Below are 27,789 nucleotides of genomic sequence, written 5' to 3'. Positions count from 1 at the left end.
AGTTCCAGTGTGACTTGGTTATTGTTTATTGAGTTCATGTTGTGTCAGGTAGGATGCAAATTAACTCTATAAAAGCAAACATTATTGTCTAACATACAAATGAAAACCAGCGGATAGCATCAAGCGGAGGTGCTGTGGGCTATTTAGCATACAGATATATACAGGTTCATCTTTAAGTTAACTTTTAATATGTTATAGAATGGCTAAATCTAAGCAATTTTCAGTTAGTTTTTATTTATATTCTTTTTTATATCCTTTTTTTTTTAAATATAGAATTCATTGCCTTCCTCTTCTGACTGTTTTCAGTTTTCAAAGGGGGTCACTGACCCTTTCATAAGAACAAATTCTGTGTAAGGCTACAAAGATATTGTTATTGGTACTTTTTATTACTCAGCTTTCTATTTACACCCTCTCCTATTCATATTCCCTTCTCTTATTCAACTCAATGCATGGTTGCAATGGCAATTTGGACCCTAGCACAAAAAATAAAAAATTGGAGAGCTGAAACTGGAGAGCTGCTGAATAAAAAGCTAAATAACTGAAAAACAAATCAAAAATGAAAACCAATTGCAAATTGTCTCAGATTATCACTCTCTATCGCTCATACTAGAAGTTAACTCAAAGGTGAACAGCCTATTTAATGAATGGGCATGCAAACTTTTTCAAACTGTGACTCCCAGGTGGAGATCATTTAGTGAAGCAGTGAAAGCAAAATTTCAGTTGTTGTAGAAATGGTACTGTGGTAACAAAGCAGAGCATATTTGTTAAGGTTTCCAGTGTTGGTAATCACCTAAATAATTCCCATTTTAAGGAAGCTTTAATGTGCTATGTTTAGAAACCATACTTAGTAGTATAAACAAATGAAATCGGTTTCTCCTGGCCTTCTTACTGTATAATCTGTGCATAATGAGGTATTATTGCATACCTTATCTGTAAAATATGCAGCATTCAAATACAGATCCACAAACCATACAACATGCCCTTTTATAGAAAAGCTAGCAGTTTTGTTTTTTATGTCAATGTCCATTCTGGTGTCCTGCATATCTAAGCTATTAGAGTTACGGAATTTGACTACAGATAAAAACCACTTGACCTCATGGTATATTTAGGAAAACACTGTTCTAATCACAACCTTTACGATTTCCTCTTTACTTTTGCTTCTTTATTTAACTTTAGAAGTAACGAAAGGTAAAAATAACTTTTGATTTTGAAGGTGTGCATCCTCTCCTGTCAGGCTGTTAATGTGTTTCACAAACGCTGGTTGCTTTTTTCCCAAAAAAGAAAAAATATATATAATCTTTTTTCTTAACAAAAATGTAAACTAATTCTGTAGTTTTGTCAAAGAATGAGTTGGTTGGGACTGTGCTAATTTCTTTCTGACCCCTATTTCTTGGCTCAGAGGCATTGTGTCCACTCTCATGGGAAGGCCCTCACTATAAAAAAAGCAAGAGGAGCTCCTTATACTGTACATCAGGCAACCAAAACTGTATATGGTCTTCCACATGAAGCCAAATGTAATTATGCCATTATAAAAATAATATACAAATTGACAAATGATAAATAAACAGGCATATTAGTGTATGCTTAATGGAAGGATGGGATATACCATATTAGAAGTGTGCAATGCATGTTTATTTGGAGTATTGTCTTATAAACTGTGCACCCCTTAGAGGGGCAGCCTATAGATCAGTTAGGCTGAGATCTGGGGAAAATGCAAGTTTGGTGTCCTGGATTCCATTTTTAGCCAAACCATAAAGGGAAAATAAAGCCTAAAATAGAATAATGCTAGAAATGCTGTATTTTGTATACTAAACATAAACATAAACTTACTGCACCAGAAGCTTAATAAGACAAATGATTTTATGATATCAAAGTTGACCACAGGGGGTCACCATCTTGTAACTATGTTAAACATCTTTGCAAGACCAAGACCATGCACATGCTCAGTGTGGTCTGCTGCTGGGAGGCTTATGGATCGTCATAAATTATTAAAACAGCACAAGTCAAATAATATCTGCCAGAAGCTGATACAGCAAGACTGATTAATAATCAGAATATGCAGACTGTAATGGGCCCTGTATGTCATGTAATCTAATGTGGATTTTATAATTTTTGTATTGTTTAATACAAACTTTCTCCAACTCTGCAGAATTAGTGGCTGCAACAAAATAATCCTCCAAATAGAATCCCACTTTATCTGTTTCAATCTGGCTCCATGATCGTTGTCTGGAAACAGAGAATGTAAAGGCAAAAATAAAATCCCATTTTTACATTATTAACAGTAAAAAAATCCTATCCCCAATAATAATTCGTACCATTTTTATAAGAAATCTGACTGCATGCAGTGAAATTCCCCCATTATTTACTTGCTCTAAATGCTGCGGATACAAATCTCTACACAGTCGCCGTCTGCTCTACAGGGAAACAAACAAAGCTGCTTGAGTTCTGGGAAGTAAGGTTGGGGGGGCTCCCCTGCTGTTTGAAAGTATGATCCTATCCCTGCAGAGCAGATAGGGACTGTCTGAAGTGTCCTATCCACAGTAGTCAGAGCAAGTAAATGAAGGCGGAATTTCATTTTTTAGTTAAAGTTTATTGCAGATAGGTTTTATTTTTTGACTTTATAGTCCCTTTAAAGCCAGTTAATTTGTAACAAACTCTAATTTGCTACTACTAATTAATTTGTTTGATGATATGCTTGATGTTTAGTTCAAAGTTTTTTGTGTGCAGTTCATTAAAAATATCTTCTTCCCCCTCTTCTGCATCATCTTTTTCTTCCTGGATCAGTTTGCCTCATTTGCGGATATTTTTGTAGAATGTGAAAATTTGAGGAGGTTATTTATGAAAGGTCAAATTTTAGTGCTTTGTGAGCTTTTTTATACCTCGAATGAACTCACAACTTGAATCGTTTCTAATTTAAGAGAGAAAAATTTAATGTAATCAGTGAATTCCAGTTGCAAATTACAAAAACTTGAATCCAAAAAAACTTGAAGGCTATTAACATCTTCAAATGGTTGAAGGGACTTCTTGCATTGGCTTTTCATGACCTCGACATGTTTTAGATGGTGTATTTTTAGGTTTTTAGGTTTGGGGTATAATAAATCTCAAAAAATTAGAGTTTTATGTTTAACCCACAACATCGATTTTTGACCAAAAAATACATTGTTAAGACACAAGATGATCATAATTCAAAAGACTATATGAAACAAAAGGACCAGCAGAACAACAGATGTAAATTGATTCAGGTGTAATAACTCATAGCAACCAAACAGATATCTGCTCTCAAGAATGAATGCTGCCTATGGGGTTACTAGAACTGGGGCAAATGTCTTCATATTGCATTTGCTTCAAAAATCCATACATTTTGAATGTTGAAAAAAGGTAGTGGAATGTTTGGCTGGCAAGGTTGGTTGGACTAATCCCCACAGCTAAACATGTAGACGTGTACTGAGATTATTTTACTTTCAAATCAGAAAAGGACATTTGAATAAACTATATGGCAGGCATGATACACAGAGGATGTCATTATTAGCTCAGGATATTTAAGGTAGCCATACCCCTGTCATTCAACCTTTTTTTCTTCTTCCCTGTTGCTCTCTATGTATGAGTGATATTTTCTAGGACCACCTGTGAAACTGTACATTTTGATGTTTAATGGAAACTTTGAATGGCTTCCATGTAGTACAGCTTTAGGTTTAACATGTCTGACATTAATGTTTTTAAAGATTGCTAGCTGTGTTAATCACATAGCACATATAAGCAGGGAGTGTCAGGAATAACAATTAATTACCTGCTGATGAACTGTTATTATGATCCCAGATTGCTTAGAGAGATTTTTTCCTGTGCCTCCACGCCCTACATCTTATTGTGGGCCCTTGCAGTGATCTATCCTTCGTTATCTATGCTAAAATGATTTTAGTTTTTGCTACTTTCCAATTGTTTTTGCTACTTTAGTTTTCTACTTCAGTTTCTGCTACTTTAGTTTTTGCAACTTTCCATGCTTGCAATAGAAATAAAGTTGGGATACAGTAAACTGTTTGAACCTGTCTCTTTATTAAAACTAAGGTCATACAATAGTTTTGTAATCTTTATTCGGATATTTAATGAATTCTGTTTTCTTTCTGGCACAAACAAAAACTTATATAAACAATTGAATTACTTATTTTTGCACTTATTATCCCTTTAATGCCTTGACCAAGGAATCATTTTTCCAATGCAGATTGTTTGGCTGTAGAATGTTCCAAGTGGCTTGACAAATTGTCTTGCCAGAAAACCTGTCAAAATCTGGTGCCATGCAATGTTACAGGCTGGTCCCAGATGTCGGTTTGAGGACAGAGGTCCTATTGTTTGTTAGACTCCGCCTTGCTATCATAGCTTTTTTTTAAGGAGGTATTACTTGTACTTGGCAGATAGCTAAAGAATGCTTTGTAAAAGATTTTATTTTTAACAAGGTGTTTTATATAAAATCGTGGCATGTGCCAATTAAACCCACTGTGTGTTTCACTCATGTCTGAAGCTGCATTTTACTGTTTAAGGCAGACAGAGAATCCACTTACATACCAACATGGCAAGTGTAGCAAATCGAGCAGTTGTTTCAGAAAAGCTAGTGGCAGCCTGAAATGTTTATGGAGATCTTAGGATAATAGCTCTGTTCTCAGAAGTTCTCAGAAGCACTTGTGATCTCATTCTTCTCCTGGTCGTTTGAGGAAAGCTGGAGCATCATGGTTTCCAAAATAAGCTACGAGGGCTGTGTATAGTGTAAAGTGAGTTGATTTCCAGGCGGACAGTAATTTCAGGCTTTCAGTGCGCAAATCATTAGAGCAGGCTGGGTTGCCACATTGGGGCTTCCTGCAAGTACACATAAATGCAACAGATCATTTTTTAGCCATTTTAGAGTGCCCACTTGCAGCTGCATTTGTAAGCTAGCCTAATATATTTTTTAAAGCCTAATTGATCACATAGGCAATGCTATTAAATAGTTCACTTTCCTCGTAGATTGTTTGTATTCTGTTTCTGGCTCTTCATAGAGCCACTGAAGCAGTGGATATGGCCTAGCATTCTGTCCCAAAAGCTTGGAAAGATATGTGCAGCCAATCACAGCTGCTCACTTTTTACCTGTGAGCCACGTTCAAATGTAAAAAAGTTGAAAAGCAACATAAGCATGTGAAAAGCTCCTGGGGGTGCCAAATATGGGCTGTGATTGGCTATTTGTAGCCCCTATGTGGACTATGAGCCTACAGGAGACTCTATTAGGCAGTACACCTGGGTTTTATGCAACCAAAACTTGCCTTCAAGCCTGGCATTCAAAAATAAGCATCTGCTTTGATGCAATTGGGAGCAACATTTAATGGGTTGGTGAGCAACATGTTGCTTTTGAGATACTGGTTGGGGATCACTGATGTAGTGGTATCCACTGCTAAACTCTATTCACTCACCTACACACCATTAATCTAGCTTGCAGCAAGACCCAAGATGTAAGTGCATATTAAATGAACACCAAGGGGTGCAATTTGTGCTCTAGCACTTGCATCCGCAGTATTCATAATTGCTCCATTGTATGTCCCTTTTAAACATAGTGCAGCAAGCGTGTGTCTTGCTTGTTATATTCTTTCAAACATTTCAGAAAATAAATAATTGGAAACACCGCAATGGCTTAAAATATCTTGTCCACTCTACTTGTCATTATGAATAACATTTATATTTTAACTACATATAATAATATTGACATCAACGAGCAACTGCCATTGCTGAAAACATGCACCCAATTTGTGGTTGCTTGGTAATTCTTAAGCTTAATTGTGCTTCATTTTATTAGCATTCTTCATCAATGAACATTTTTATACAACAAACTTGTTAGTGCTTATAACAACTGACACAAAAATATATCAAAAACAGATTTTTTCTTTTTACAGTTGCCACATTTCCCCTTTAATTCTGTAACACATTGTATCTCTTTTGACAGCTGAGCAAGAGGGAACACAGAAAAGAACATTTACCAACTGGATTAATTCCCAGTTATCAAAGGTAGGTAATGTTCTCTCCAAACCTCACAACCAGAAGGAGGAATTTAGAAATGAAACATAGTAAATATGTGTGCCCCTGAAGCAGTTTGATAAGCAAAGAAGTTCTGTTTATCTGCAACAATGTCTGTGTTTTTATTTGACCTGTAAAACATTACTACAGATATGCAAGATATACTTTAGCAGCCTGACAAAGGTTTACATTTTCTCCAGAGTTTTTAATGTTTGGCATTCTTGTATTACAGCATCCACGCTCTTCTGTTCTGACGGACCTGTTTTCCGATATCCAAGATGGACACAAGCTGTTGGACTTGCTGGAAGTACTTTCTGGGATGGATCTGGTAATACATGACCAATGTGTCTATTGGATTGTCCTTGTGTTTCAGAAACGTTCTTGTAAACAATACTTTGTCTTTCACAGCAACGAGAAAAAGGGAACAATGTATTCCAGGCCAGAAGCAACATAGCCACTGCTCTGACCTTTCTAGAACAAAGATCAGTAAGTACAAAGCCCTTGTCAGGATGGCAATAATTAGGACTGACTTTAGCCTACTAAAAAATGCAAACTAACGACTGCATTCTTCTTCCAGATCAAGCTCATTAATATTCATATTCAGGACATCATTAGTGGGAAGCCTTCCATTGTACTTGGCCTAATTTGGAAAATCATTTTGCATTTCCATGTAAGTGTTCTGGCATAAACAAACTGAGTATACAAAGCGTGTGTAATGCAATGTGCTCTATTCACTAAAGGCTCTTTCTGGTACTTCTGATACTTATTTTGCATAGAAATACCACTTCATATAAGATTTTTGTTCTATCCATAGATTGAAGGCCTTGCTGAAATAGTAGCTGACACAGATAGTGGACAGCAGAACAAAAGTGAAAGCAAGGTTGTGCCATCTCCAACAGCAAGTCCACCAGCTAAGAAAAGTGCTACGTCAAGGTGGAAGAATTCAGCTAGAAAGGTGCTTCTACAGTGGGCAAATGAGCGCTGTGCTGGGTAAGCAGAGTGAAGCAAGAGATAGGACATATTGTATCTATTGCAGATCTTTCACTGTGTGTTTGTGTGTGTTTCCACTCAGTAAATAAAGGTAGGGGTTTGTTTAACAGTGGTAAACAACAAAAGATATTAATTAGAAAAAAATATATATCAAGATAAGTTGGGTTTGTCCTTCATTCTCCACCTTAAACAAACTGGTATAGGGTTGTGAATACAGATCATTCCTGTAAGTTAAAATGTTTGATACACATGTATGTCTGTCTACACAGCTACTGGGAGACATTTTTGGAAAAGCAACAGTCCTATTTTATTTATCAAAGGGTTTCATCCTAGAATTGCATATAATCCCAGCTCATCAGACTGTATTCTGCTTGGCAGCGTGCCTCTGAAAGCCCTGTAAGATTTATATGGTTTTGACTCCATATTATACAAAAGAGTCTTATGTAAATAGATTTTACAAATGTAGTGTAACAGTCCATTATATTTAAATAGTTAGGGAGTCTTCCCTTATTTTGGTATGTCTGCCCTCCCCCATAGCTCCGATAGTAAGGGTAACTTGCCTTGCAAGACACAGTTTTCCTTGAGAACAACAGACCAGTATCATCTAGTTGTGTAGGCATTATGCCTCAGCTGAGGCCAGCAATATGGCTACTTCCCAATGCATTACTGGAAAGGTACAGTGAATGAGAAAAGTAGGGCTCCCCTCATGCACATTTAAAAAGCACTTCCGTTTGGGGTCTGTCTGTGAGCTGCACCTACCGCTGCATTGGTGCTAGGTATAGAGCTCATGTCACAGGAAAAGCAGACCCCTGTTTTCTCCTGCCATAGGGCAGGTGGTAAGTACAGATCTCCTTAACTAGTGTTTGAATGATTCACATGTTATGAGTGAGAAGGTGTGAGTGTGAGTGTGGGAGGGGGTATGTAAATGTCCAGTATACTGCTTACTCCTCATGAATACAGTGCTGCCAAAAGCAGACAGAGTTATATTCATGGAACAAACATAAGTCTCTGTTCTCCATTTTGTAAAATTAAACAATACTTGTTGTAGGACAGGGCAGAACACAAAATGCAAAATGTGGTGGATTGTGCCTGTTATTTGCACTTTATTACACAAAGAAAAAGATAGTAAACCCAAACTATCTGAATAATCGGTTTCAGTCTAAATTCATAAAACTACCACTATAGTCAAGTGCAGACTGCCGTGTGCTGATTAGTATTTCATACTAATCAATTAATCGTATGCAATCAATTGATTCGAGTTGTAAATTAATTCCAAAATAAAGTGCCAGTGCTTATAAAATTAATAAATAACAATTACTATGTATCATAAATCCATTTAGAAAGTATCACTTAGGCAGTTAAATCAATTAATTAAAGTGCTAGTGCATAGACACTCATTCCATTAATTAATTCATTTTTTTAATTAATTAAAGTGCAAATAAAAATGGGTAGTTAATTAATTCTAAAACCGCAATTAATAATAGAGAACATATAGAAAAGGTCACCAGCAATTCATGAAAAACAGATTGGAAAAGGAAAACAGAATAGAGGTGGAGTTGTCCCAAAAACTTCGTAAAGGATTTGTTTGCTAGGCCCTGGGACACCATACGGGGAGAAAGGCAGGATGCTGAGGACTGCGGTCTCGATTGTTATACTATTCTGTGAAAGAGACTATCTAAAAAACCGCAAATCCCCAGTACCTTAGAAAAAAACGAGATGCAAGAATGAAGTGCTGTTTTTTTAAAAGAAAAGACCAATGCGTCATTCACTGAGGGAGATATCGATGCTGAGGATTATTAAAAAGTATTCTTAAAATCAATTAGAGACGAAAGTGTGCTGATGCGCGTTTCGCGTTTGCTTTTTCAATGCAAAATCTAAGCTTGCATTTCTCTACGGTGTTTTATTAAGACTTCTGCGTTTGACGTCATCGAGTGGACGCATGTGGGTGTTGCTCTTCAAAGCTTTGAGACAATATTACGCTGTTTCCAATACGTCACCACATGGGGGGGGGAGTCATGGAATATCATACTTGTCCCCCATTATAAAGGGGAAGTAACATATGAACATAATTTTAGGGAATTAATTATTAGTTAACCAATAAAATACGTTCTAGGTTTATTATGGGCAACATAGCTAGTAAAATAGAAATTAAATCAGGAGAGAATTGTAGGCAACCAGATTAATGATGTTTAGATCAGATTATAGGGAATTCCAGTATATGGTTTAAAGAAAGACATTAAATAATATATTTTCATTGATCCCAAGTGGAGAGACGGTATTCATTTTGAAAATCCAATGACTTTCCCGTTTTAACAGTTCTTTCTCGAGATCTCCATTTCTAATCCCTAAATCGATCATTTCCAAAGCCCAAAACTTTAGACTTGTGGGAGAAAGTGTTGTGTCGTCTTTCTTGATTTTCCCGGCATTTCGTATATAACTGCAATGTTGCTGTATCTGGACTTTTAGTTTCTGTGTTGTCATGCCTAGGTATATATATATTTTTTTTTTTTTTTTTTACAAGGCATTCTAAACAAAATATCACTCCTTAGGATTTACATTTAATACAGTTATTCACATCATGATTTTTACCAAATCTGTCTGTGAAACTGGATATTCTTAATATTTTTTCGCACATGTTGCATTCCCCACAGGGGAAGCAGCCCTTATTTCTAATAGGTTTCCTCTGTTTTTGAAAATGGCTTTTGGATAACAAATTTGTTATTTGCACTTTGCACTATTTCCTTGTTTACAGGCATGGATCTCTCAGTGTGACAGACTTCAAATCAAGCTGGAAGAATGGCCTGGCTTTCCTAGCCATCATCCAATCGCTGAGACCTGAAATTGTTGATATGGACAAGCTAAAGGGGAAATCGAATGAAGAAAACTTACAAGAGGCGTTCAGATTAGCAGAGCAAGAATTAAAAATTCCAAGGCTACTGGAACCTAAAGGTAAGCCAATTTTATATTGTAATACAGCTCAACCTTTCATATCATTTACTTAATCTCTAATGATCAAGGCCTTCTTTACCTTCTGTCCAGGTCAGTAAATGTATGTAACCTGTAGGCTTGAACTATACAGTCATTTACAGGCTGTCTGCAGCGGCTGGTCATGGCACACTAACCTTATCCATGTACATTAATATTGTCTTTGCAAGTCCGTTGACTTTTGTTTTTGAAAATTTGATGTTATGGCACGCACCCAGGCTTTGAGATTTTAACCTTTTCTTGAATCATATTCTAGAGCAGGGATCCCCAACCTTTTGAACCTGTGAGCAACATTCAGACGTAAAAGGAGTGGGGAGCAACACTAGCATGAAAAATGTTCTTGGGGTGCCAAAGAAGTACTGTGATTGGCCATTTAGTAGCCCCTATGAGGATTGTTAACCTACATTGAGGCTCTGTTTGGCAGTACATGTGGTTTTTATACAACCAAAACTTGTCCCCAAGACTGGAATTAAAAAATAAGCCCCTGCTTTGAGGCCACTGGGAGCAACATACAAGGGGTTGGAGAGCAACATGTTGCTCACGAGCTACTGGTTGGGGATCACTGTTCTAGAGATTCAACATAATTACATCCTCTATCTCCCTGTAGGGCCTAACTGTTTGCTTAAAGGGGTTGTTTGTCTTTCAGTTAGCTTTTAGTATGATGTAGAGATTTTTTGAGGCAATTTGCAATTTGTTTTAATTTTTTTATTATTTGTGTTTTTTGAGTTATTTAACTTTTTTAAGCAGCTCTCCAGTTTGCCATTTCAGCAATTTAGTTGCTAGGGTCCAAATTTGAATAAGACTGCAATATGAATAGTTGAAGTTCTGAATAGAAAGATGAGTAATCAAAAGTACATGTAGCTTTAAGGAGCATTTGTTTATTAGATGGGGTCAGTGACCCCTATTGGAAAGCTGGAAAAAGTCAGAAGAACAAGGCAAATATTTAAAAAACTATAAAAAAATAAATAATGAAGACCAATTGAAAAGTTGCTTTGAATTGGCCATTTTATAATATATTAAAAGTTAACTTAAAGGTGAATCACCCCTTTAAAATTAGTACTGATCATTGTGTGACTGGCTGTTCTCGTATTGATGTGATTGATAAGACATAGAAGAGACACGCCAGCCTATAGGCTTAAAGGGATCCTGTCATCGGAAAACATGGTTTTTTTTCAAAACGCATCAGTTAATAGTGCTGCTCCAGCAGAATTCTGCACTGAAATCCATTTCTCAAAAGAGCAAACAGATTTTTTTATATTCAATTTTGAAATCTGACATGGGGCTAGACATTTTGTCAATTTCCCAGCTGCCCCTGGTCATGTGACTTGTGCTTGTACTTTAGGAGAGAAATGCTTTCTGGCAGGCTGCTGTTTTTCCTTCTCAATGTAACTGAAGGAGTCTCAGTGGGACATGGGTTTTTACTATTGAGTGTTGTTCTTAGATCTACCAGGCAGCTGTTATCTTGTGTTAGGGAGCTGCTATCTGGTTACCTTCCCATTGTTCTTTTGTTTGGCTGCTGGGGGGGGTGATATCACTCCAACTTGCAGTACAGCAGTAAAGAGTGATTGAAGTTTATCAGAGCACATGACCAGGGGCAGCTGGGAAATTGACAATATGTCTAGCCCCATGTCAGATTTCAAATTGAATATAAAAAAATCTGTTTGCTCTTTTCTCAGTGCAGAATTCTGCTGGATCAGCACTATTAACTGATTCATTTTGAAAACATTTTTTTTCCCCATGACAGTATCCCTTTAAGATTAATGTCACATAGGCTTTTCTCTACTGGTGTTTCCAACCTCAGCGTTGACAGTCAGTGCTCATACAGGACAGATTTCCACCCAAAAACATGCAACTGTGCATTGCTGTTTTCTGGCGTGTCAGGTCTGATATTAACCTTAGGCAGTTGCAGTATGTCCATGAAAATACAGCAGTGAAAATAAGTATTGAACACGTCAACAGTTTTCTTATTAAATATATTTCTAATATACACATCGCTCAATTTAAGGACTGATTTCTTTGTATGTGTGGATTACTTGGCTTGTTATCAACATCTGTTGTAAATTTCATGTCAATAACCCCCTTAGAAATATATTTACTGAGAAAAACGTTGACGTGTTCAGTACTAATTTTCACTGCTGTATGCCCACCGTGAAAAGGCAAGTAGGAATGTTCTTGTATTGTTGTATTAATTAATTAGAGACTACTAATCAAAAATTATTAAAGAACAGTCGATTTATATTCATGAATTAATTATTTTTTTATCTTTAGATAAATTTCTTTTAATACTGACTTGCCAGCAATTTCATATCCTCATGCAGAATATATATCTGTTATACTTTCATAACTACTTATCATAGAGTTCACGTTCACAGATTTTCTTTCTATTTCTCCCCAGATGTAAATATTCCTAATCCTGATGAGAAGTCCATCATGACATACGTGGCTCAGTTCTTACTATATGCAAAGTCTGCTGAGGGACCTAAGAAGGATGTACAGGTACATACCACTTAAAACATTCTGATTTTAATGCTACAGCTTAGGCGCTAGTCTAAATCTATTTGAAGGATGCCTGTAAAAGGTAAGTACATTTGCTGTGGTGTCGTGGTTTTTTTTCCTGGACTAGTGCACTTTTTTCCTAAAAGGAGCAACAGCCTCTATAAAACCTAATAATTACGTGTGATAATACATTGGCATTAATTAATTAATTTAGTATAATATGTAGCTAATACTGTCTCAAGCCAGGCTGTAAGTACAGGGCTCCTTTGTTCCTAGCATCCTCTGGTGCTCCTGCCTTTTCTGTTCTGCCAGGGGTTGCCCATATCATGCTTGTATACCACCCATATGGTATGTGGTGCCGGCAGATTGTTGTGCCGCTGAATACATAACTCCTACAAAAAGCATGTGCAATTCCAACTGGGAGCTAATGTACATGTTGTTACTAGAAATAGAAACCAGGCTTCCCTAAGCTATAAGTATGTAAAAATATACTGTAGTTATAATAGGTGTTATTTACATAGACCCCAGAGACAAGGCAATGCAGTCGCTCATTTAAAGAGCACATTCATTCTGGGTCTGCCTGTGCACTGCACCTCACACTGGATAAAGTGTGAAGTGGGTGCAAGTACCCTGTTTTTGCCTTGCTGGTTCGTCCCTGTAACACAGCACTTGGTGCTCCTTGAATGGATTGCAAATAGCCACAGCTCACTCTGTAGCACTGCCTATGTTTTGCAGCACATGATTCAGCAGGGGCAAGTGATGGACAGCACAACGATAACAGCTGTTCTTAATGCTTGCCTCAGTAAGATTTTTAGTACAAGGCTAACTTGCACCCAGATGTGTACAGTCTGCACCTTGTACCTCTTAGGCCTTAACAAATGTGACCAAAAGTCCCTGCTACCATCACTGCTTCAGTAGAACACATCACACCCCAATCACAGCTACACCTTTTCAGGAGTGGGGTTTCTGGACATTCTCCTCTCAGTATCGAGCTATGCCATAACTGCAGCTGTTATAACCCACTCATATATCCACTGACAGATTGGTGCAGTAACACTGGGAAGACTTTGTGTATTCATTCAACAGCTGGTTGGTTGCGTTCAAAATTCTTGCCTCTACCAGATCATGTACTTCTGTTTGGCTTAGAATCCTTTCATGAAACAAAGGAAGGAATAGAACAAATACACAATCTAGTACACCATATAGTTTTATTATTATTGCAATACCACACAATCCAACATTATTTTATAGACTTTTAAAATAAAGGCATAATATGATTTCCATATTTCCCTGTAATGCTTGTGTTTCCCTGCCTAATTGCAAGTGTTGCAAATGTGTGGTCTCTTTTCTGCACCTAAACTGTTGATGGCCCTTTGACATATGTTCAGGGACCCAGCACCACTATCCTTTTTTGATGAAGTTAAGGGATAGTGACTATAAAACTTTTCAGTATTCACAGCCATGAGAGGTGGACATGTGCACTTCAGTGGCAATAGCTGTAGGCCTACGGCACCCTGAAATGACACTCCTCCATACCCGTGCAACCTGTCAAGCAATTCTCTTGTCCTGGGCCGTGACAGGTGGATTCAGTCAGTAAGGGCTCTTATACACTGGCGTTTTTTGCTGCGCTCTCCTGTGTTCCGCTTTCTTCCATTCAGCCGCAGGGGAGCGCAGGAGTAAACACACTCAATTATTGTCAATGGGGCTGTACTCACACAGATGCATGAAATGCCAAACACAGGTGGGACGCAGCATTTGCATTTGTCTGTGTGAGTACAGCCCCGTTGACAATAATTGAGTGCGTTTACTCCTGCGCTCCCCTGCAACTGAACAGAAGAAAGCAGAACGCAGGGGAGCGCAGCAAAAATCGCCCGTGTGTAAGAGCCCTAAATGTGCATATGAGTATTAAATAATTTTTGTTTGTGTTTTTCTTTAAGGAACATGTAAGCAAGACCATAGAGTGGTTGAATTCAGAAGAAGAGAAAGTAAAACAGTTATTTTCTGAAATGAAAACCGAGAACTACACAAAAAAATATCAAGTGAGTGAAAATTATCTGACTGCATTACCCAAGCCTATGTATAACATTTATAACGAGGTCTAAATGGTATGCCCTCCCAGTCTGTCTTGTTGTACAGAGCTTACTCTGCTGCTTTTTCTCAAGCAACATCTAAGGTCACCTGTCTCAATTTTGGGGGTAATTTGTTTAATTATGTATCAGACATTAATTAAAGTTCTCTGTTAGTGTGACAGCTTCCTTCTACTGTCTACGCTTTCTTTAGACATTTATAGCACAGCTTAGCTAACTAAATGATGACATCATTATTATGTTATTTAACCTTACCAATCCCTAGTTCCCTGTGCCAAATGTATCTTGGAAATGATGTCCAGGAAATATCCGCCTTCAGAAGTGCTTTTAGAACTAACTAGAGCACTGAATGCCAACCATACCGCTTTCCCCTTCTCCAGTAATTCCTTAAAAATATGCTGCAGCCATGAACTCTATTTATCCATTATTAGACTATATGACACTCTTTATAGTAAAAAAGACAATTCTTGCAGCTAAAATTTTCTATGGATCAGTAGACCCTAGCATTAGGTAACCTTTTGGCTGCACAGATTTGTTCCATGAGCCTGGTGAGAAAATGCCTTACTAACTAACTAACTAACTAACTAACTAACTAACTAACTAACTAACTTTCTAAGTAACTGGACACTGGGTGTAATCGGTGATTGTAAACCTCCTAAAGGGGTTTATATTAGTAATGTGCAGGACAGGAAAAACTTAACCTGTACCCAACCCCAACCCACAAAACGTTAATCTGCACCAAACCCTAATCTGCAAAATGTTGACATGGCAGGACCCGTGCCTAACCTATACCTGTTTCTTTTCACTCTGTACTCTGCTTCTGTGTGCCCATCTTGTTCTAAGACTGGTAATCTTTAGGAGCAGGGGAGGAATGTACTTTCCTAGTCTGACTCACACCCAACCCTAACATGCAACAGTCACCCAAATTTTAACCCAAACCTGCCCAACTGGCGGTAAACCTGCGGGTCTCTGCAAGTTTGGGGTCAACCTGCACATCCTTAGTTTATATAGAGTTGGGAGTCTGTGATCCCTCACAGAGGTTTATGCAGAGTTAGTCTTTGATTCCCTTTCAGTGGTTTATGTAAAATTGGGGCTGTCATTTTGCAAAATAGGTGGAAAAGATAAAAAGGTAAACCACATTGGTGATATTTACAACATTGGGGAGACTGGGCATACAAGGGTAAACTGCTGCAAAGGTCTTTATTCTTCCCTACAGATATACAGAAATTCAACTGCTTTACAGTGTCCATCATATATGAAAGACACAGGGAATGGGTGGACTTGTTATTAAGAGCCCAGACAATGAATACAAACTAAAAGCCTTACACAGGAAGTCCTGCAGATTTAAAGGGAATTTATCATGTGCTGATAGTTTGCAAGTATTGCAGTATGGCAGCAGTGTACCAAATACCCTGTGTGCAACAGAAGCAAAAAGAGGGTGGCAGGAGGCAGAGAAGGATTTCTGTAGTCCGTAATTAGCACTAACTAGAGCAGACATTACATTAGGTAGACAGAACTTCTCTGTGCTTGTATTGACCTACCCTGCGTGGGACTATTTTTCTTGGCCTTTTGGCTTTTTATGACCACTGTCACCATGCCTTAAATATAATATATATAAATATACTTCTTGAAATTAAGTGCTTTCTAAATAAATGTGTGTATTTCATTGTCTTTGGGGTGGGACCAGCTTGTATTATACTGTGTATATTATTTAAATTTAATTATTTATTCTTGTAATATTTGTTAAGCAAGGAAATCTAAATGTCGTTGTTTTTTCCATTAGGAAATGTTACTATTCATGAGAAAGTTTAATGAACAAAAGCGAAATTTCATGTCTGGTTTAGAGCTGAGGTCTCTTCCAGCTAATGAACAACAGCTAATTAGACAATCATTGGCAAACATAACATCTCAGGTAAACTCCAACACAAACTTTCTTATTGTATTTTCTTAAGTTTTTACTGGACTCTTCCCAAATGCTGAATGTATCATGAGCATGGGTAAATTTGTTGAAATTTTGCTGTAATTCCTACCTTGTATGAGGGACTCGTAAGGCCCCGTATAGAATATGTGGTGCAGTTTTGGTCTTTACTACTCAGAAGAAACTTTACTGAAATAGTAAGAGTACAGAGTAGAGGGACCAACGGCATGAAGATCTGAGAAAGAAAGCCTGGTTAAGTTATGATTGTTACATTAAAAAAAGAGACTCTTGTAGGATGTTTTACTTCTCAGGCAAACTGGACAAGGTTTCAGTTTTTTTCACAGTTATCTTGATCAGCTGGAACAGGACAATATATGTAACTTACTGGCCCTTGTTTATATTGATTACTTGCCATACAGTGACAACTAATTTCTTCTTCTGAGGGTTTAAGTACCTACATAATAATTTCATTAACCGCAATGAGATTTTAAGTAAGAAGTTTACATACTTGGATCACATTAGATCTCCTCTCTATGTTTCCTCTGGTTTATGTTAAATCTGGAGATGCTGAGTGACTAGTTATTGTGAATACTGTTGACAGATTGCTGAGTGGAAAATGCAGCTGGATCTTGGCTTGCCGTCTCCTCTCAATGATGTGGAATCCTGGCTTTTGAAGGTGGAAGATCTAATGTCACACAAAATACCTGATACAGAAACACACTACAATGCTGTTTCTCTTCTTCAGAATGCATCTGCATCCTTCAGGGTATGAAGCCATTGTTTTTTGTATGGTTCGTCCAAAGGAGGTAAAACTCCCTACAGTAGAGAAATCCCAAATGGGCAGAATGAGTTGGAGGTTAGTCAGTGGTACCAAATAAACAAATCCAAAGCCCAATTCCTCAAAGTTTAGATTTGGCAAGCAAGACACATATACTAACTGTAGATGCAATATGCAATGCATTTACTCTGCTGTGACTTCCAGACAGATATAAACATAGGTCTAATGTCTCTGTGCCATCATGCGTTTTAACAAGTTACACTTCTTGGAAAACCTGGAGCCAATAACCTTAACAAAGCACAGGTTGTTGAATCTACTGTCCTTGTAGTGAAGTCATAGATTTTATAATTGGATTTTCTATTATGTAATAGGGTTTGCATAGAGAATTCTAAGGCTGTACACAGTGGATTTGGGACTTATGCTTAAAACTTAAAAAAAAACCAAAATGTTTGACACCTGCTTTATTTTCACACTTACAACACCCCAAAAATCCTCCATGTGCCCCCATTGCTGACTATGGAAATTGTCAGAAACGTAACTAAGCTGCAGGGGGCCCGGGTGTAGGCCATTCAGTCGGGCCCACCTCCGGACGCAGTTTTCTGTGCGCCTTTGCTTCGGCGAGATCTTACGGAGGGCCCCAAGGGCGTGTGAGCCTGGGTGTGAACGCACTCCCTGCACCCCTGGTAGTTACACCTCTGGAAATTGTGTGATTTTCATGTGCCTCACACCCCTGCTATCAAGTTTATATGGGTTGTATAGGCAGCAGTGGGGCGATTTTTGATTCTGTCTTTTGAGCATAGAAAGAGCAAAACACCAGACACCTCTATATGTACCATGCAAATTTATCATTTAAAAAGCACATCTGTAGCTTTCTAATATAGAAATCTAGAAGATCATACATTTATAGAACATTATTCAAATGCTGAAAGGTTCTTGCATGTCATTCCATTGTATTCCACTCTGTTTCACTCAGGAGCTGTTGGCCAGTGCTGCTTCTCATACACAAATGCTGCAGACATTTAACAATGTAGATGACAATGGCTTTGTTCTTGTCCCTACCGATAAAATTGAGGAGATGAAAATACGGTATGATTTCAATTTGGCTATGTTTGTTGAACTGAATTTGAACTTCTCTAGCTAATTTATAAGCATTTGGCTTAATATGTGTTTGTGTTAAAGGGGTGGTTCACCATTAAGTTAACTTTTAGTATGTTATAAAATAGCTAATTCTAAATAACTTTATTGTTCTGCTACTTTTTATTACTCATCTTTCTATTCAGGCCCTCTGCTGTCCAGTCTCTTATAAAAATCCGTACATGGTTGCTCGAGTAATTTGGACCTTAGCAACCAGATTGCTGAAATTGCAAACATATATTTGCAAACATATATTGCAAAAAATAAAAAGCTAAATAACTCAAAAACCACAAATAGTAAAAAATGAAAACCAATTGAAAATCACTCTACATCTTAAGAAAAGTTCAATTAAAGATGAACAAGTCCTTTAAATGATTTACTCTTGATTTATAACATCACTGTAAGGGCAATTAGGGCTAAGAATGTTCTAGAAATTCTTTATACTAATAATAATCTGGTAAACCGTTGTTTTTATTTAGGTTGGAGAAAATTACAGATGCAGACTTCAGCCTGATGCTAGATTACCGCTGCTCTGGACATTTTATTCTTGCTTTGCTAGATGAAGGCAGGCCAAAGCTCAAAACATGGAGTACCAAGTGCAAGACGCAGGGGATGGCAGAATCCCTTCTTGCAGATTGGAAAGTGAGTTTTGGACAATAATACTTACTATACCAGTTTCAATAATGTATCTAAGGCTACAGCCACAATGATTTGTCAAAAACACTTACTTTGGTGGCTGCGTCTGTATTTTGCCAGATAGAAAGTATTGTTGAAATACTGGCATGAAAGGAATGTCTGCTCATTTCCTTATCTATAAAGTAAATATATGTGATTTAAAGCAGTGGGGCATAGTTAACCAAAGTATACAAAGTAAGAAGCCAGAAAAAAACCAGCAATGTCTGCTTCCTTAACATTACTTCTTACTTCATGTGAATGGAATACGAGACTGGGGACAATGTTCCGTGGGTAAAGCCATTGCTCCTCCATCCTTGCATTAAGCACAAGGCCAGATAATATTCGTTATGTGGAGGATTATCTTTTGTTTTGGGCACTTATTATAAAGCTGTTATGGGTTTGTTATAAGGGCAGTGTAAGAAATTAGACATTTTAAAAATATTTTACAGTTTTTCTCACTCATTTTTTTGTTTTTTCCAGGAGTTTATTGAAGAAATGGATTTTTTGATTCGCCTTCAGGCGGCATTTCAGAATTTTGTAGAAATAAAGGATAAATTATTAGCTATGTATAGTAAGTGTTTGTTACTCTACTTATAAATTGAAAAGAAGTCACACTGTGGGGTCATTTATCAACACTGGGCAAATTTGCCCATGAGCAGTAACCCATGGCAAACAATCAGATTGCTGCATTCATTGTTCTACTTGCAGCTGGTTTCAAAAAGCTAATCACTTATTGGTTGCTATAGGTAACTGCCCATGGGCAAATTTGCCCAGTGTTGATAAATGAGCCCAACTGTATATCAACTGAATAATCAGCTGCTAGTCCCATTTTTGAGTAGTTGTGGCAGTCTCTGGCTGCACGTTGGTTGATTGTAATTGTAGTTCACAATGGTTCACAGGATAAACACTCCTGATCCAAATAATAAATAAATCTACTAAATATACTAGTACACAGTACAGGTATGGGCCCTATTATCCAGAATGCTCGGGACCTGAGGTTTTTTTTGGATAAGGGATCTTTCCCTAATTTGCATCTTCATGCCTTAAGTCTGCTAAAAAAATTATTTAAACATTAAACAAAACCCAATAGGATTGTTTTTTCTCCAATAAGGATTAGTTATATCTTAGTAGGGATCAAGTACAAGGTGCTGTTTTATTATTATAGAGAAAAAGGAAATAATTTGAAATATTTGATTAAAATGGAGTCTATGGCCTTTCCGTAATTTGGAGCTTTCTGTACAACCGGGTTCTGGATAAACCTGTATAGAATTTATCATTTTACCAGTGTAGTTTTCTGACTTAGGTGCCTATCTGAGGCTTTGAGGCCACTACGGTAATTGCTCTGTATACTGTATACTGATTTTTATCCTTTACATTTTACAGCGGATGATTCAGAAATCTCAAAAGATTTTGAAATGATCAACATGAAATATAGGGAGTTTGTGAATCTGATTCACCTGGCAAGCTCCAACCTGGAAAATCTCCTCTTGACTTGGACTCATTATGAAAATAATATCAGCCTTATTACTGGTTGGCTGGATGAGCAGGAGAGGATAGCTCCCACTAAAGTAAGTGCATGTCACATCGCTTGGCTTTATTATTATTTATTACATGTACTATTGAATGTGTTGACGTTTTTAAATAAAAAGATTCAAGATAAAAGAGATTTAAGTCTTATGTATTCAAGAGGAGATTATTAACTCTGCCACATTTTTTATATATGTATAAAAAATTTAAAAAAAATTGTTAGGGCTTAATTACACATTGAAGTGCAGTGTCCAAATTTCGGTTGCTCCAAGGGTCCCAATGTGCGTAATTCATCTGAACAGATCAGCAAAGTGCACTGGTGCCATAACATGCAAGGAGTGACTTTAGACACAAGTATCTTTAATGAATGACATCAATTTGTGCAATGATTTCAGCAAACTTTGTGCGACTGTTACTGCACTTGCTCTTTATAAATGAGCCTCGTTGACTTCATCAGTACATTATACTGGCAGATACTATAAATAGCATTTAGGAAGCGATGTATATGTTCTGGAATGTAGGAAAATACAAGTTTAGCTTATTCATTTGGACTTTACCTTTCTTTTTTAGATGTAGTTATAAAGGAATTACTTGAGCATAAGCTTAATCTCACTTCACTTGTGTTTTTTTTCCACAACCTTGATTACCATGTCATTTTAAAAACTTGTGTCTACTTTTTAGATCTGGGATAAAATGTAATGATGTCACATTTCAATCTAGGTTCCTGCAGAGATTTTATCCAAATGGAAATCGGTGCATGCTTCCTTAAATACTGATGCAACATTCCTGAAAGAGCGAGTCCATGAAAAGACTGCACTGAAAGTATCTGCCGAGCTGAAATATGTCAATACTAAATGGACCAAATTTGTACGTTTGCTCACTCTTGCTTCTTCTGCATATGGCCTCTTGCACACATGAATTTCCCAGGAAGCAGAAAGGAAAGGGCAGGGATAGAAGTTAAGCACCATGGTATAGAATAACTGCAAATTGTTTAAAGAAGGAGGAATAGTGCTACAGGGCATAACAGATAAGAAACACTAATATTGGGATGGTAGGTCATGGGTTGGGTGGTTCAGAGATGCATGAATGGAGAAGAGAGGAGCATAAGGACATGGCATTAGTGGAGTGATGGGACTGAGGTGAATTTTCATAGACTGTGGGACATATTATTCAGAATGCATGAGGTGGCAGAAGAGGAAAAAAAAGATCTGTATTGAGAGAACACCATAGTTAAATGTTTGAACGCCATATATAAATACGATACAAATCCTTAACATACATTTTCTAAACCAATTTTCTATCTCAGGTTAAAAGACAAGAAAAGATAAAACCGAAGGTGGATGGAAAGGCCACCAACTTGGGGCCAAGTGCTAGCAAACATGAGAAGAAGCTAACTGAACCTTTACTTATATCAGCTGACTCACTGAGGATATATATTGAAAATATGCAGGTGAAAACAAATCTTAGAATTAACACTGAGTATTCACATAAGCAATGGCATGTCTTAATAAGACTTTATGAAAATGCAGTCTATACTAGTCATAGATTTATATGTTAAAATGTAATTTCTCTGATAGAAGTAAACATAGTAATGAATTTTATAAATGGCATGTCCTGTAACTCTATACAATGTACAGTTTAACGTATTATTTTGGAGCACTTCCTTAACTGTGTTATTTAACAGAAGATTTAATGGTCTAGCACAATAAATAACTCATTGGGGGTCAAATAAGATGAAGGGGGGGGGGATGAAGTGCAAGAGCATTAAGGGGCACAATAGTACATTCAAGCAACACTTCTTCCACCAGTCTTGCTGTACTCTGCACCTAATGCCTAATGAAGAAAAATGATGTGAGGTGCAGACTGCAGAACCAGGGGGTGTAACCCATCTATGTCCATACTGGCTGCCAGTTTTGCCTGATTCCTCTGACTAACCTGTGCGTCAGAATGATGCAAGTTAGAGGGCCTACATACCTCCCCCTACCAGTCCCTCGTGAATACAGTGCTCCAAAATGGAGCGCAGAGACCTGCAGCAATCCTGTATAAAAGACAGGCAGTATGTGAAATGCAAAGCAAAAGTGCCTATGGCTACCTTATAATAAATGTCCAGTATTGTCTTGCTTACCTATTGATATGGCATAAACACAAATGGGGGGAATGTAATATGGTTTGTTAGCACAAAAAAACATTTGCAAAGACCATTGTGAATGTTAGCAACCATGATTGCGTCCTTTTTAACTGATTACAAACATCAACGTCTTCCTCGCAAAGTTTGCCACCAAATGGCTTTAGCGAACTTTCACAGTGCATGAAATAAAAATTTGCAATTGTGTATTTTGTAGGTGTATTTTGTCACCAGTCAATGATGACGATGGCCTTTTAAACATTGCTTGCAATTTTTATAAAGTTTCCCCTAATAGGTGTGAATTACAGGCTTTACTTGCATCAGTGTGAGCTGTGCAACTTACACCTGCCAATTCTACGGGTGCAAGTGTTCCCTGAATGGGCCCTAGGGCTTGTTCCCATAGTATTTGTATGTGAAATCACTTTTCAAATTAAACATGAAATCCAAATTCTTATTTATTTAAAGTGTTCATAGCTGTTGTAAACTCATTTAAAAATCTAAGCTGTCAATCAAATATTGGCTTCCCCTCCTCTATGCCTTAGGCATAGAGGTGGGGCAAGCAATTACTTTCACTTTCCATTCAGCACTTTCTAGATGTCACTGCTCTCCCCACATTTCCCCAGTTTTCTTAACCATTTAATTGTGAAGCCAGTACATGGGAATAAACATCAGGTCCCCCGTTCTGGTGCACAAACAAGATTCTGACATGATACAAGGCTTGTCTTTATAACAGTGTCCACAAAATGGCTCCTGCCTCCTTGCAATGATTATGAGTTTCCAGACTGATGGAAACAAGATTCAAATAATATATATAGGGGCAGATTCACTAAGGGTCGAATTTCGAAGTTAAAAATACTTCGAAATTCGACCCTCGAATTGAAATCCTTCGACTTCGAATATCGAAGTCGAAGGATTTAGCGCTAAACGTTCGTTCGATCGATCGAAGGATTTTTCGTTCGATCGAACGATTAAATCCTTCGAATCGAACGATTCGAAGGATTTTAATCCAACGATCGAAGGAAAATCCTTCGATCAAAAAAAGGTTAGCAAACCTATGGGGACCTTCCCCATAGGCTAACATTGACTTCGGTAGGTTTTATCTGCCGAAGTAGGGGGTCGAAGTTTTTTTTAAAGGGAAAGTACTTCGACTATCGAATGGTCGAATAGTCGAACGATTTTTTGTTCGATTCGTTCGATTTCGTTCGTATTCGAACTAATTTAACCAATTCGATGGTCGAAGTACCCAAAAAATACTTCGAAATTCGAATTTTTTTCATTCGAATCCTTCACTCGAGCTTAGTGAATCGGCCCCATAGTGTAATTAAAGTTAATGTTGCTTGACTAACATGATAAAATAGGATTTGGAATAATTCTTTGGGGTGACAGGTCCCCTTTAACCCGGAAATTCTTGTGTGTAGAGACTTAACATTTATTTATAGAAGTATAACATTCACTAGTGCATGTAATAAGACATAGATATGCCAGTTTATGAATTTGGTTTGCATAATTAATTTTGGTTACTTTTGCTGTAGGGAGTAAAGGAGAATGATGCTCTGCAGCCGGTATGCAATCAGATTTGTAGCCGTGTGGAAAGGATTGAATCCATCATTTATTCTGCTGAACAATGGCCTTCCACAGCTGAGACTTTTTTTCTGAGCACTGATCAGCTCAAACTCATGGATGGGTCCCTCACTAATGACCTTCAGGTACAGTCAAATTCTCATAGAGTCTTTTGAGGGTTAGCAGGTATGTTTATATATGGATTCAAGTTTAAAAGGCACCTATCCGATCAAGTTTGTTTCCTCCCCCTCCAGTTCGGCATACAATAGTAATTTTCAAGAAAATTCCCCTTACAAGTGCTCTACTCCCTGCATTGAGATAAAAACTTCATAAAAAGTTCATAAATCTTTTATGTATGTTATTGTGTCCTCCTTACTGTACCTAATTGCTAACCTTTTTCCCCAAAATACCTTGTACCTCTACTGTTCACAGTTAAAAGCTCACTCACAATCTTAATTTATGCTTCCTGATACTACCTAGCAAGCATGTTGCAGGTCTTACACTTAGTCCAGGAGCACTGAATTATGGGATCTTATTTTCTTTTAACTAACTGGTGGTGTGCCTTTCCACTGAGTTTAAATGTTTATTAGACTTTCATTGTCCTTTAATGTTCTATATCAGTGCTGTCCAACTTCTGTGGCACAGAAGGCTGTCATTTTTCTGGCCTATATTGCTTGACAAAGGGGTATAGCCCCGAAACTTTGCTTTTCTGCAAATAAAGATGCAAGGGACCTCCCTGCTTGAACTTGCCGTGAGTGCCAGTGTATTTGTACAATTGACTCTTGGGAAGGGTGCCGATCCCTCCAACACCGAGCAGCAGGCTTCTACTTTCAAAGGCCAGGGTGTGCAAGCAGGCCATATTGTCCTATATGGTGGAGGGCCAATAATGGAAGCCAGTGTTTAGCCAGTGTTAACCACTCCATGTTTTTAAACCAGGGGTACAAAGGGAGCATAGAATATGGCACACACAGGGAGCATGGGGCAGGCAGAACAGAGCAGGAGACAGGGAAACCGATAAGGACCACTCTTATATGTACTACATACAGTGACACAGTGCTGGTGCCCCTTCAGCAGTTTGTATAAGGAGTGAACAGGTGAACAATGTGGGTAATTTCAGTCTGGGTCTGAGGTGTTAACAGTACAGGCTTTAGGGTGTGAACAATTGAGGTGTTACAACAATGCAAGGGGGATTACATGTGTGAACAATACATGGAATTACAGTCTGAATTTGAGTGTTAAACAAGGCAGGGGCCAGTTAATCTCTGTAGTGATACCTGTTAAAGTTTACACATGGTAAGCACACACAGCAGGCAGACTTTCATGTGGGGGGCCACACAAGGGGGGTTTATTTCTGATGAAGAGGAGCTTATGTGCTGGTGTGCTCTGGTGCAACTAAAACTTCAGGTTTTTTAATGGTAGTACTAGTCGGTGTTGATATGGATGAACTTACAGGCAGACACATTGAAAAATTTAGCATTTTTTAAACTTTGTTCAGAATATGTTTTGCACTAGTCAGTAAACAAGACCGTGATGCTTTTTTTTTAAATTTATTAAGGCAACAGAATCTGACCTTTTCTCGGGCCCTCTCTTTTTTGGTGGATCATATGGGGTTTCCATTAATTAGTCTCATGGCAGATTTACAAGAAGAAACCTAAAGAAAATACAAATGCAGCACATTGCTCTGGTTTCTCAGGGAACATTTCAAGATGCTATAGTCAGTTGAACAAATGATGATAGCCCAACACCTGATTTAGGGAAACACTGTTATGCTGGATAGTTCATACAGTGTCTGTGTTACTGTGTTCCATCAGGATTTGTGTGCACAAGGGGCAAAGTGCCAGGAGCAGATTTCGGAGGCAGAGAAGGAAATGAAAGCAGTGCAACAAATTATCCTCAGCCATGATGAACTGAAGCATTTTAATACAAATGGAATTCAGGAAAAACTTGCACTAATCACACAGAAAGTCCAGGTAATACGTCAATACAATTCCAACCTATTGTATTCAGACTGTGGCTTCCCGAGTGTTGTTATACTCTTACTTCCAATAACAAGAATCCTCTGCTCCCAGAGGATAATAGCAACTGTAGTTCAACAAACCAGAGAGTATTAGACTATTTTAGATGAAAAAATAATATAGTTTTCAGCCATCTGTTACTAAAGCTGCTGTCGGATTTTTGCAGATTAACACTGTAAATAAAACAGATCTAATGAACAAAATTGAATTGCCAAATGTGATTTTTTTTTTGTTTTCATTTTTTTCTGTATAAGTGTTTGAGAAGCAAATATGTTCCAAAGAGTTATCACCAAATTAATCCATACAGTTTGTGGTACCTCATGTTTTAGAACAGGTTTTGAGTTGTAATTCATGTGCAACAATTAAACCACATTCTACAAAACAGGGCACGCCTCCCCAGAGATGGAATAAAATGGGCTCACCATGTGCAGTCTATACATGTTTTGTTTGTCAGTAGTTTAACAGTTCACCTAACAAATCAAGGGTAATACTTTCTGTGATAATTTCAGATGCTGATGTCTCGATTAAGCGATGCCCTCGCCTCCCCAGAATTGCATTTGTCTGAAAGTGACATAAAGAACAAGTTTGAAAGTTCAAAGGGTAAACTGGAGACATACATAACAACAGCTATGTGTCTTATGAGACAAAGAATTACCCCTGAGGAGTTCATTTCCCAGTATGAGGTTGGTGGTGCTCCATTTATCCTACTATCATGAGGAACATTATGTTTTTTTTGACTGCATTGTATTTTGTAAGCACAGTATCTGAAAAGATTTCTTTAACAATGGCCATGACACCTTAGTTAAATGGTGTGCAAGTAGGAATGCATACCTCCTGGGATGTTTCTCTTCTAAATTATTATTTACTGGGAGTATATGTTTCTCTTCCAAATTTTTATTGACTGGGAGTAGGGCAAAATTTCCTCATTTAAAGAAAATTACACTCTTGTTGCTTGTCCTGGAGTTGGTAGAGGTTTGCAAAGCAAATGATAACTGCATTGCTCATGTTTCTTTCTAAACTTGAAATGGGTTTCTAGTCTGTACATTTTATTCCACTTTATGCAGATCAAAGGTTGTGAAGAACCTGATTTTCCAGAGATGCCATATTTTTGTCTTCTCTAAACTTGAAGGGTGATTTTTAAAATAGGCCTTATATTTCTGTAAAATGCCAGAGGCCAGATTGCTGTCCACCATGAGGTCTAAACAACAGAGCTGACCTTTGTTTGTCATAGGGAGCAGGGCATCAGTTCCACATTTCCAAATTATGCTGTGTAAACGAGAAAAGCAACTAGACATGCAATATGAGAGCAAGTGTGAATAAAAAAGAACACATTTGAAATAAATTTGTATATTTGATTATATGCACACAAAAATTGGGACTCAACCCCCTCACCACTTGTCCAAAGATATACTGTAGTGTTATAATAATCACTCAAAAGATAAAATAAAAAGCAATATTTATTAACCACC

The 27,789-nt window shown here is 37.6% G+C and overlaps 1 protein-coding gene across 4 annotated transcripts in view; it reads left to right on the top strand.

Moving 5' to 3' along the window:
- LOC108698815 (nesprin-2-like) overlaps positions 1–27,789 on the top strand; it is a 194,396-nt gene that overhangs the window by 31,253 nt on the left and 135,354 nt on the right. For all 4 annotated transcript variants that reach the window (XM_018230644.2, XM_018230641.2, XM_018230643.2 and 1 more), the window contains exons 3-21: positions 5,960–6,021; positions 6,263–6,358; positions 6,439–6,516; positions 6,608–6,700; positions 6,845–7,020; positions 9,773–9,969; positions 12,401–12,501; positions 14,439–14,540; positions 16,372–16,500; positions 17,108–17,272; positions 18,258–18,370; positions 18,898–19,060; positions 19,574–19,664; positions 20,477–20,661; positions 21,341–21,487; positions 21,927–22,070; positions 24,278–24,451; positions 26,117–26,275; positions 26,830–27,003. In XM_018230644.2, coding sequence (XP_018086133.1) covers positions 5,960–6,021; positions 6,263–6,358; positions 6,439–6,516; positions 6,608–6,700; positions 6,845–7,020; positions 9,773–9,969; positions 12,401–12,501; positions 14,439–14,540; positions 16,372–16,500; positions 17,108–17,272; positions 18,258–18,370; positions 18,898–19,060; positions 19,574–19,664; positions 20,477–20,661; positions 21,341–21,487; positions 21,927–22,070; positions 24,278–24,451; positions 26,117–26,275; positions 26,830–27,003 — 2,549 coding nt within the window. The remainder of the gene's footprint in view (positions 1–5,959; positions 6,022–6,262; positions 6,359–6,438; positions 6,517–6,607; positions 6,701–6,844; positions 7,021–9,772; positions 9,970–12,400; positions 12,502–14,438; positions 14,541–16,371; positions 16,501–17,107; positions 17,273–18,257; positions 18,371–18,897; positions 19,061–19,573; positions 19,665–20,476; positions 20,662–21,340; positions 21,488–21,926; positions 22,071–24,277; positions 24,452–26,116; positions 26,276–26,829; positions 27,004–27,789) is intronic.

The sequence above is a fragment of the Xenopus laevis genome, chromosome 8L, assembly GCF_017654675.1.
Source record: "Xenopus laevis strain J_2021 chromosome 8L, Xenopus_laevis_v10.1, whole genome shotgun sequence".
NCBI classification, from domain to species: domain Eukaryota; kingdom Metazoa; phylum Chordata; class Amphibia; order Anura; family Pipidae; genus Xenopus; species Xenopus laevis.
This window is presented reverse-complemented; position numbering and strand designations above follow the sequence as displayed.